The 12,188-nt window shown below is 41.2% G+C and overlaps 1 protein-coding gene across 1 annotated transcript in view; it reads right to left on the reverse strand.

Moving 5' to 3' along the window:
* The window catches only part of LOC139936687 (coronin-7-like), a 39,613-nt gene that overhangs the window by 5,231 nt on the left and 22,194 nt on the right, over positions 1 to 12,188 (reverse strand). Inside the window, exons 15-21 of the mRNA XM_071931556.1 lie at positions 10,709 to 10,901; positions 9,373 to 9,515; positions 8,669 to 8,773; positions 6,281 to 6,366; positions 4,361 to 4,502; positions 2,963 to 3,052; positions 742 to 858 (exon numbers count right to left, since the gene is read on the reverse strand). Of these exons, the coding sequence (XP_071787657.1) occupies positions 742 to 858; positions 2,963 to 3,052; positions 4,361 to 4,502; positions 6,281 to 6,366; positions 8,669 to 8,773; positions 9,373 to 9,515; positions 10,709 to 10,901 (876 nt within the window). The remainder of the gene's footprint in view (positions 1 to 741; positions 859 to 2,962; positions 3,053 to 4,360; positions 4,503 to 6,280; positions 6,367 to 8,668; positions 8,774 to 9,372; positions 9,516 to 10,708; positions 10,902 to 12,188) is intronic.

A 12,188-nucleotide genomic window follows, 5' to 3' on the forward strand; every position in this document is an offset into this window, starting at 1 on the left:
TCGGGAGTCATAGTTTTAACCATTGCACTCGAAGCAGTCAATATTTGTATAGTAGACAAGTCATCAATGGTTTGTCATGGTGGAGTGATGTATCAGATTCAAGTCTCAGGGATCGCATACTGCTCTGTTGGCTGCTGACTACTCCCCAATGACTGCACAGCACGAGAGCAGTAGTCTCGCGATAGCGAGCAGTTTGCAAGAATATCGCTAGTGTCGCGGGAATCCAGAGAGAGTTGGAACGCTATCACCATGAAAAACATTTAACAGTTTGTCCACAAGCCTAGCATTTCTAAAGATTGAAATGGATAGAAATCAGCTGTGGAAATTCTGACTATGCGTAACAACAGCCAGCCTTGCTAGATCCTGACAGGGCCCAATTTCATAGAGCTGCTAAGCACAAAAATTTGCTTCGTATGAAATTTCTTCCTTGATAAAAACAGGATTACCAACCAAATTTCCACATGATTTTCAGGATTAGCAAACAACAGCTGAATATCAGTAACAAGCAATATGCAACAAATATAAATTTGGTTGGTAATCCTGTTTTTATCAAGGAAGAAATTTCATGCTAAGCAAAGTTGTGTGCTTAGTAGCTCTATGAAATTGGGCCCTTGTGTATTTAAGAAATGAAACAGTGAGTACATGGTGTTCAGACTATAGCACTCCTGTGTCATCACCTGGCATTGAATTGTATGATGCATTTTCTAACAGCAACGATACAAGAATTGTAGTTATATTTACCTTAACCCTTGGCACTGAGAATGAAACGGGCTCAATACTGGTCTGTGTTAACCTCATTGCTTTAGCAAACTCAACATCTTTCACATTGCACATGTTCTTAGGCAAGAAAGACAGGGCCTGTAAACAAAACAAAACAAGAAAGTAGAATAAATTGTCACTTTTTATGCCAACAGAAGTTTGAGGTCTCGAAATCAAGCATCTGAAAGCACACAACTTCGTGTGACAAGGGCGTTTTTCTTCCATTGTAAAATTCTGAAACAGAGCCAAGTTCAAGAAGTAAGGAGGCTATGGCAGGATCTCTAGTCCTATGACTGATGTATCTCCCTGGTACCTACTACCTGGAACCTACTACGTGGAACCTACTACCTGGAACCTACTGCCTACCTGGTGTGGTACTGAATTCTGAAACGGAGCCAAGTTCAAGAAGTAAGGAGGCTGTGGCAGGATCTCTAGTCCTATGACTGATGTATCTCCCAACGTACCTACTACCTGGAACCTACTATCTGGAACCTACTACCTACCTTGTGTGGTATTGAATTCTGAAACGGAGCCAAGTTCAAGAAGTAAGGAGGCTGTGGCAGGATCTCTAGTCCTATGACTGATGTATCTCCCAACGTACCTACTACCTGGAACCTACTATCTGGAACCTACTACCTACCTGGTGTGGTACTGAATTCTGAAACGGAGCCAAGTTCAAGAAGTAAGGAGGCTGTGGCAGGATCTCTAGTCCTATGACTGATGTATCTCCCAACGTACCTACTACCTGGAGCCTACTACCTGGAACCTACTACCTACCTGGTGTGGTACTGAATTCTGAAACGGAGCCAAGTTCAAGAAGTAAGGAGGCTGTGGCAGGATCTCTAGTCCTATGACTGATGTATCTCCCAACGTACCTACTACCTGGAACCTACTATCTGGAACCTACTACCTACCTGGTGTGGTATTGAATTCTGAAACGGAGCCAAGTTCAAGAAGTAAGGAGGCTGTGGCAGGATCTCTTGTCCTACATGTATGACTGATGTATCTCCCAGGTACCTACATATACTACCTGGAACCTACCTGGAACCTACTATCTATTACCTGGAACCTACTACCTACCTGGTGTGGTATTGAATTCTGAAACGGAGCCAAGTTCAAGAAGTAAGGAGGCTGTGGCAGGATCTCTAGTCCTATGACTGATGTATCTCCCAGGTACCTACTACCTGGAGCCTACTACCTGGAACCTACTACCTACCTGGTGTGGTACTGAATTCTGAAACGGAGCCAAGTTCAAGAAGTAAGGAGGCTGTGGCAGGATCTCTAGTCCTATGACTGATGTATCTCCCAACGTACCTACTACCTGGAACCTACTATCTGGAACCTACTACCTACCTTGTGTGGTATTGAATTCTGAAACGGAGCCAAGTTCAAGAAGTAAGGAGGCTGTGGCAGGATCTCTAGTCCTATGACTGATGTATCTCCCAACGTACCTACTACCTGGAACCTACTATCTGGAACCTACTACCTACCTGGTGTGGTATTGAATTCTGAAACGGAGCCAAGTTCAAGAAGTAAGGAGGCTGTGGCAGGATCTCTAGTCCTATGACTGATGTATCTCCCAACGTACCTACTACCTGGAACCTACTATCTGGAACCTACTACCTACCTGGTGTGGTACTGAATTCTGAAACGGAGCCAAGTTCAAGAAGTAAGGAGGCTGTGGCAGGATCTCTAGTCCTATGACTGATGTATCTCCCAACGTACCTACTACCTGGAACCTACTATCTGGAACCTACTACCTACCTGGTGTGGTACTGAATTCTGAAACGGAGCCAAGTTCAAGAAGTAAGGAGGCTGTGGCAGGATCTCTAGTCCTATGACTGATGTATCTCCCAACGTACCTACTACCTGGAACCTACTATCTGGAACCTACTACCTACCTGGTGTGGTATTGAATTCTGAAACGGAGCCAAGTTCAAGAAGTAAGGAGGCTGTGGCAGGATCTCTTGTCCTACATGTATGACTGATGTATCTCCCAGGTACCTACATATACTACCTGGAACCTACCTGGAACCTACTATCTATTACCTGGAACCTACTACCTACCTGGTGTGGTATTGAATTCTGAAACGGAGCCAAGTTCAAGAAGTAAGGAGGCTGTGGCAGGATCTCTAGTCCTATGACTGATGTATCTCCCAGGTACCTACTACCTGGAGCCTACTACCTGGAACCTACTACCTACCTGGTGTGGTACTGAATTCTGAAACGGAGCCAAGTTCAAGAAGTAAGGAGGCTGTGGCAGGATCTCTAGTCCTATGACTGATGTATCTCCCTGTAGTGGTACAAAATACAAATGTTACATCAATCTGCTAAAGACTGCTTTTCTTGTATCTAACACACCCATTTCAGACAGGCGCGTCAGAGTCGCGCCAAACCAAATAGATTATGAGTGACGCTAGGTCGACCAAAATAAGTTTTGGTTTCAGACAGGCGAACTTAACATAACATTGACATTGGCTCAGCCCATGACAAGATCGACGTCTGAAACCAAGGCGCTCCAGAGTCGTTCCAAATGACTGCAATCTTTCGACTTCTAGCGGGTCCTGTCGCTTCTAGCAGGTTGTTTCAGACATCAAACTTTCCATGTACTTAATTCAGAATTTGTTCGGCACAACTTTGGAGCGCCCGTCTGAGACGGGTGTTAATTGTCTAACCAATCACTTATTTAGTATGAAAAATACATTCAAATTAGTAATTGATCAACTATTTTAAGGCGAAAGATAAGATTCAAAATTAATTTGGATTTCAATTCTCAATAAGCTTCCGAGACCAGATTGCAATTAGTATAGCAATGATTTTGTAAGTAAATTTTGTTGTCGTGAATAGTCGAGAGCTACACAATTGGTTCAGCAAATGGGTAGTCACGACTATTTTTGTAGTAGTCGTGGCGGCATGATTAACCGAGTAGTTGAAAAACGGTAGTCCAACATGACTAACCAATCAATAATAGACTGATCCATTAAGCTCGGCCCCTTGCGTATTGACCAATCACAGCCCATTGCGCAACCAAATGTCCGATAAATAAAGTCAGACATGCAAGCGTATGCTTGGCGTGCGCGGCAGAGTTGTGAAGAATGGCATTGGAGAGGCTCCCGTGTTCTTGCTCACATGTGCGCTGTGGGCGGAGCCTAATGGGTCGGTCTATTGCGACGTTGACACTAGTCACACTAGTCACACAAGTCGCCCATGCTTACAGCACAGTAAAAATGTCTATTATTATAGGGTGCGTTCGCTTAGCTTCCCTGTGTCGACCTCGCGGTGCTCACTTGGGTGAACCATTGACAAGAGCTAATGGAACGATCACTCATCCTCTCGTGGTGACGTCATGCACCTCGGGCCAGCCCCCAAGTGACCCGTTCCACAAGCAAGATCACACTCGCCCTCTCGTGGTGACGCCATGCACCTCGGGTCACCCCCAAGTGGCCCGTTCCACAAGCAGGGCACCGGGGGCTGACCCAGGTGAGCCCCTGGAATGACGTCAAAGCTATTCGAACGTACCGGGGGTAGACCGAGGTTGACCCAGGGAAGCTAATCGAACGCACCCTTTGTTTTTTATTGACAGTGAATGAATGATATTAACCTTTCCTGTTAGTATAGCCACATTGGTATCTTCATCGTAGTATGGTACAAGTGTAGCTGGTGATGTATCCAGGTACAGTGTGTCTAAAGCTCCACTCAGATCCTGCACTGAATATACACTCACCATTCGCTCTTGACTACCCCTGAAATACAAGGTGTACAAACAATGACTTTTACACACTTTCCGACGCCAATTGCTGACTAAAGCCCTACGTAGGGCCGAAGTCAGTGTTAGGCCTGGGCAAATTATTCGAATATCCGGTTAATGGTGAATAGGTTTTCCTATCCGTAACCGCGAATGCCTTTTTTTCTTAACTGGATATCCGCATAGGGCGCGAATAGCTATTTATAAACCGGATAGTTCTGTAATTACAACAAAGTAACCGGATATTCTTTAATATCCGAATATCTGCGGACGTCAGGCGACAACTGATATGAATGTTTTGTCTGAATCCTTATGAAACTTCTATTAAGACAGCATAAAACAGCATAAATTAAGTATTTAACTATGCTCACCTCCGTGAAGAGTTAAAACAATGACATTTCTGACGTATTTTGTTCAAAGATTACAAAAGTTTTCCTTCACATAGAGTCATTCACGATCAAAAGAAAAAGCAAATCGCCATCTTTAAATTAGATCCGGTCATTTTTATGAATGAAATGAGTGACACCGTCTAAAACTAATATCAATCCGCCCATAAGATCTCATTCACAAACGAACAGCGCCCTCTAGCGGAAAAAAAAAAAAAAATTGTAATAATTTTTTTTTCTTTTTTTTTAATAGCGCCCTCTAGTGGCAAAAAGCTATTCGAATATCCGGCTAATTTCGGATAGTTGGCCAGCGGTATCCGAATAACAAAATTTCACTATTCGCCCAGCACTATTCGTCAGTGTATTACCTTGGATTAGGCATTCCGTTTCAATTTTGTACTATTCATGTTCCATCAGTTTACACTGACAAGCATAGTATTAGGGCATAGCGTGGAAGTTAAGAGCAAAGAATTCAAACTCTGGTGTTTCTGATCAGCAGAGAGTGGGTTCAAATCCCCCAGCCGTGACACTTGTGTCCCATGTGTCGTGTTTTGCATGTAAAAGAACCCAGTGCACTTATCGAAACGAGAAGGCGTTCTCTGGTGTTCCTGGCTGGGGCTGCTGTTTGCGCAGTAGCACCTTGTTAACCCTCATAAGGTGCTAACTAATTGGGTCTCAGAATTCATCACTGCATTAACCTATCTTTCTGAAAGTTTGTATATACTCAGCGCCTTGAGTAACTTGTTGGTAGATACGTGCGCTATATACATTGTAAGACTTCAATATTATTTTTATTATTATAAAGACGAGTTCAAAACACAGAACATGAGCACAACACTACAGTTCATGCACAGTAAATCATTGCCTACTAAATTCCAGAGGCCATTAATGTTCCATTATACAGACAAAAAAAAGAGAAGGGGTTCGCCCAGATGTTCCTGGTTTGATTGTTAGCATTTTGCACCACAGCACCTTGTAAACTATTACATGGTACTAAAGGAGTAGATCTCATAATTCAAACGTAGTCCCTCATACAGGTGCCTTACAGGAAAATACTGTATGTTAAAGCGCCCTAAGCGTCACTGAGTTATGGATATGACCGCTATTGACCCCTTGCACGCACGTCAGACATGGCGACTGTGCCACGCTCACCATGTTGGTGGTCAATAGGTTTACGTGTAAACGCTGCGTCGCCTAAAATGAGCACTTCACTGAATAACACATAGTGACATTGACCACCAGTATGGCGCATCCAAGATTATTCTGTTGATGACGTCAGGTGAATTTGGTCAATATAAGAAGCCACTATTATTATTATATAAAAGAAACCAAAAATAGCACAACTGCTTGGGAAATACTGTCTATTTCTTCTTATTAACGCTCGACTTACTTTCCAAATCCAGTCACCATAAGCAAGCTATCTCCACAAACCCATAGAATCCTGGCACCTCGAGTCCCTTCTGGTCCGCTACCTTCCTATCAATATCAAACATACAAAGTAATAATAATAATAATAATAATAATAATAATAATAATAATAATAATAATAATAATAATAATAATAATAATAATAATAATAATAATAATAATAATAATAATAATAATAATAATAATAATAATAATAATAATAATAACCAGTTTATATATAGCGCTTTTTACACCCAGAGGGCATCTCAAAGCACTTCCAACATTATTACCCCTAGTCACTTGGCCTTATTTCATTCCTTAAACCATCTCAGCTCCCTAGTGGGGAGTATGCAGCCTGTGCAACATTAATTTGCGCTACTCAGCTAAACCAATCACAAGAACCATCTCTGCCCTCACAGGTACCCATTTACCCCTGGGTGGAGAGAAGCAATTATAGTTAATTGTCTTGTTCAGGGACACAAGTGTCACGGCCGGGATTCGAACCCACACTCTGCTGAACAGAAGCACCAGAGCTTGAGTACATGCAAGTATGGCTACATGTAGAACTGAAAATTTATACCAGTTTAGGATAATTAATAATAAATGGGTGTCGTGGCCGAGCGGATAAGAGCACCGAACTCAAGCTCTGGTAGTGTTTCAGTTCATCAGAGTGTGGGCTCGAACCTGGTCGTGACACTTGTGTCCCTGAGCAAGACACTTCACTATAATTGCTTCTCTCCACCCAGGGGTAAATGGGTACCTGTGAGGGCAGAGATGGTTCTTGTGGTTGGTTTAGCTTAGTGCGCTCAGATTTGGCAGCACAGGCTGTATACTCCCCAGGGAGCTGAGATGGTTTAAGGAATGAAATGGCCCAGTGATCAGGGTAATAATATTGGAAGCGCTTTGAGACATGGTTTAGAAAAGGCTATACAATAACCGAATATTATACTATTATAATAATAATTAATCTGAAGTTTTGGATTCATTTGATAAGCCATCTTTAAGACTTTTGATACCTTTTGTGGATCAAATTTTTGGCCAGGACATGAATCTATAGATGTATGTAGTACAATTTACTTGTAGAAGTTTCAGCTTCATTACTCGTCAAGTTTTTGAGAAAAAAAGTGAAAATCACAGAGCAATGTTTTCAGAGTCGCGTAAATCCGTTATACATGCTACAATAATTTTTTTTTCCTGAGACAACAATTATTTTTGTGACATTTCGTTTGCTCAAAAACTACAGCACCTCAGCAAGTAATATTTTAAAGGAACCTGTTGCCTTGGATCAGTCGAGTCTTTGAAAATCGTTTGTAACCGTTTCATATGAAATGCATATGGTTAGAAAGATGTTTTACAACTAGAATACAATGATCCTCACAAATTTGCCTTGATATTGCGTGGTTTTCCTTTTACTTTACTAAGTAACACGGTCGGCCATTTATGGTAGTCAAAATTTTGACTCCCATAAATGGCCGACCGTGTTAGCCGACGAGGTGCAAGGAAAACCATGCAAATTCGAGTGATACTTGTGTGGATCATTATATTCTACTTTTAAAATATCTATCTAACCATTTGCATTTCATAACAAACGGTTTCAAACACTTTTCAAAGACCAACTCGACCGATCCAAGGCAACGTGTTCCTTTAAAAGGAGCTTTCTACTATCATTATCTTCAAACCATGTAAGTTTAATGTAAACCTGTGGACATTGTGTTTTGTGTCTTATAAAAAGTACACAAACCCTTTAATAGAAAGACACAATGACAAACAACATTAGGCCAAAAAATAAAACATTGTTGGATTGCCCTTTCACCTGTTTTTTTCCTTGGGTCGGTCGGTTGATTTTTTTTTATGATTTTTTTTAGATTCCAAAGAATGCCCAAAACCTTGCATAAACATTTCATGAAAGATCTGGTCATCAAACAAGCAAGGTAATTCATATTATACATCTCGCTTCAAGCACTCTTTTGCGTTTTTATTTTGGCAAATTCCTTCAAAAACAATTTCCAAGAGTCATTCATTCACCATGTTATTCGTCCATTCAATAAACGAGCAATAGCATGTGCATTACTGACAACAGCGCCCTCTGTTATTCCATGGTTCTTTGTGAAATCATGGCGTCAGATAAACGGGCGTGTGGATTAGTGTGTCACATGTTCGAGCTATCCCTAGCGCTAGGGCACAAAGGGCAACCTTATTTACCATTATGTAAGCAAAAATATTCATGAAATCAAAATTCTGAAGTGAAAAAATGGAAACCCCCCCCCCAAAAAAAAAAACCACCCCAATTTTTAGGCCTAAGTAACTTTCTTGGCGCGAATCAGGTCAACCATGAACTAATTTGACCTGTACTCGTGGCCTCAATACATACCTTGATTGGTGTACTTGATGACCGAGGTTCATATATTCTGATTTGACCGTCTTTGCAGACTGTTGCAATCTTGCTACCATCAGCACTCCAAGCACCACTAAATATCTAGACATGGAAATATCCAAACAAAACTGCAATGTTTACAACCAAAGGCACAGAATGGAATTAATCATCCGGGAGTGAAACTGTTTTGATACAGTAGCATTCCATTATTTAAGGGTGGTTACGAACTAGCACTAGGCTCAGTGATGACTTGCGTCTGTTCCAAGAGATAGTAATAATATACAAATATTGACTGGCAATGAGGTAACTTGTGTATACTGTCTATTCCCCGGGGGGACTTTGAGTGACCAGAAGAGGGACCTATTTCCTGAGGCTGAAGGCCGAGGGAAATAGGTCCCTTTTCTGATCCAAAGACTAGTGCCCTGCGGACACTATTTCCGCAAAACACGCGCGCACAATCACTAGACTATATGGGTTCACCCCACAGGACTGTGTTTCAGCCAACCAGAATACAGAATACAGAAAGCAAGAGATGTGTTACAAATAAAAATGGTTATATGTGATCATTATTATTATAGCCCCATGTAATGGTTTAGGTGCTGTGGCGCAAAATCCTGCCAATCAAACCAGGAACACTGAGGTGAACCCCATCTCTATAAATGCATTGGGTTCAGCACAAACATTAGTTATGAAATGATTACCTGATCTGTGTGTCCTGTCAGTGAATGCTTCTCCTCTCCTGATGTTAGATCCCAGATCTTGATGGTCATGTCATAAGATGCCGACATCAAGATGTCCGCAGCTTGGGGATGAAACTTGACAAAATAAAGCTTCTCCCGATGACCTGCAAAAGAACAATTTTTTTATAATAATAGTACAATAACAATACCCAGTTTTTATATAGCGCTTTTCACACCCGGAGGGCGTCCCAAAACGCTTCACATTATTACCCCTGGTCACTGGGCCTTAATTCACTCCTTAAACCATCTCAGCTTCCTGGGGAGAATACAGCCTGTGCAACAAACATTATGTGCTACTCGGCTAAATCAATCACAAGAACCATCTCTGCCCTCACAGGTGCCGAATTCAAACTCTGATCAGCAGAGTGTGGGTTTGAATCCCCAGCCGTGACACTTGTGTCCTTAAGCAAGACACTTAACCATTGCTTCGTCCTTCGGATGGGACGTAAAGCCATTGGTCCCATGTGTTGTGTAATGCACGTAAAAGGACCCAGTGCACTTATCAAAAAGAGAAGGAGTTCGCTCCGGTGTTCTTGACTTGATTGACAGCAGATAGCACCACAGCACCTTGTTAACCATTACATGGTGCTAAGGATTAAACAACTTTGTCCCACTTCCCTTGCAGTAAAAATACTTGGCGCTTTGTATCCTTTGGAAAAAGTCACGTTATAAATACGGTTATTATTATTTATTGCTATTATTATTATTATTAATTTAAATAAGGAATAAAAGGGTAGCGACGAGTTTTTTAATGGCCGTTTAAAACAGGCAGGGTCGTTGCCTGGTGATAAAGGCCGTGTGATAAAGGTCGTTGCCGTGTGATCGAAGGCTCGGGCCTTTATCACACGGCAACGACCCTGCAAGGTTTTAAACGGCCGTTAAAGAACGAGTCACTACTCTTTTATCCCCATTCATAAATGCCTTTGAAACTCTGTAAAACTTATCCGTTTCCGACATGCTTGAGCTCTGTATGTACGACGTCCGTGTGTTGCATTGTTATGACTGAGACGCCCAGTTTCCAGATCTGTTCGTGCGTGTTGTAGTCTTGGTGCAAGACATTCTCGTTTTCCTTTCACACACAGCGCGGCCAACTCAGCGACAGCGCCCGCATCGCCCGTAAAAAGAAGTGTCTTGCACCAAGACTAGTGTGTAGTATCTGACGTCATGTACAACCGGTTATAAACAGAGCTCCAGCTGGTCATTATCAACCGTTTAAACACCCCCACGTGACGCGCTCTCCATCAATAGGAATAGCGAAACCTTCTGAGGTATTTATGAATTAAAATTTATGACCCACCTCTGAGTGTAAGGAAGGGTTCCGTCATAGCTTCAGTCCAGCCGTCACTTGGTATATCCCATAAGAGTATTCTAGCATTGTCACATGCTACAGCAAGGCGGCAATTGTTAAAAGGATCCCAAGCGAAGTCCATTACACTGGAGCCATTCTGAACGGCCGGTAAATCTCTCTCTAGCTTACCAGATAGATTCAACTACAAGAAAATAAGACACAACTCAGTTATTTTCACACAATGTGATGGGCTCTGTGAAATTGAGTCACAACTCAGTTATTTTCACACAATGTGATGGGCTCTGTGAAATTGAGTCACAACTCAGTTATTTTCACACAATGTGATGGGCTCTGTGAAAATGAGTCACAACTCAGTTATTTTCACACAATGTGATGGGCTCTGTGAAATTGAGTCACAACTCAGTTATTTTCACACAATGTGATGGGCTCTGTGAAATTGAGTCACAACTCAGTTATTTTCACACAATGTGATGGGCTCTGTGAAAATGAGTCACAACTCAGTTATTTTCACACAATGTGATGGGCTCTGTGCAAAATGAGTCACAACTCAGTTATTTTTTCAACAATATGTGAGGGTTCTAAGAAAATAAGTCACAACTCAGTTATTTTTACACAATTATGTGATGGGCTCTGTGAAAATGAGTCACAACTCAGTTATTTTTACACAATATGTGATGGGCTCTGTGAAAATGAGTCACAACTCGGTTATTTTCACACAATGTGATGGGCTCTGTGAAATTGAGTCACAACTCAGTTATTTTTACACAATATGTGATGGGCTCTGTGAAAATGAGTCACAACTCAGTTATTTTTACACAATTATGTGATGGGCTCTGTGAAAATGAGTCACAATTTACACTTGTGTGATGTTTGGTTCAAAAGTTATGATCTTTTGAAAAATTGATTATGTCATAATCTGAAAATAACCCATACTGGGGAAACAGCCTGTTTAATAAAAAACATCAACTATTGATGTCTATGGGATGACCAAAAAGGACATGTTTTATTCACCTTTATCGATCAAAAACAAAGTTTCATTCAAGAAAATGTGAAAATATAGACCCTAAAGATGCATTCAACCACATACAAAATTTATTTAAAGGAATTTTTTTTTGTTCACCCTCCCATCACTCAACAGCCATGTACTGGAAAGTGGGTTGTGCGACAAGCGACTCATTTTTGTAGAGCCTACCACACACATATGTAGTTGCAAATGTTACGTGTGTCATTGTTACTTTATCAATTCAATTAGAATCATCTTAATTTGTAACTAGCATGTATTAAAGGATTTGGGTACTTTTTAAAAATGTCCATAGATTTACATTAAACTTACAGGGTTTGAAGATAATGATAGTGGAAAGCTTCCCTTCAAAAATTACTTACTGGGGTGCTGTAGTTTTTGAGAAATGAGTAAAACAATGTCGTGAAAATACGTTTGTAAATGATTAAAATAATTTTCATAACATTG

This window comes from Asterias amurensis, chromosome 4, assembly GCF_032118995.1.
Source record: "Asterias amurensis chromosome 4, ASM3211899v1".
NCBI classification, from domain to species: Eukaryota; Metazoa; Echinodermata; class Asteroidea; order Forcipulatida; family Asteriidae; genus Asterias; species Asterias amurensis.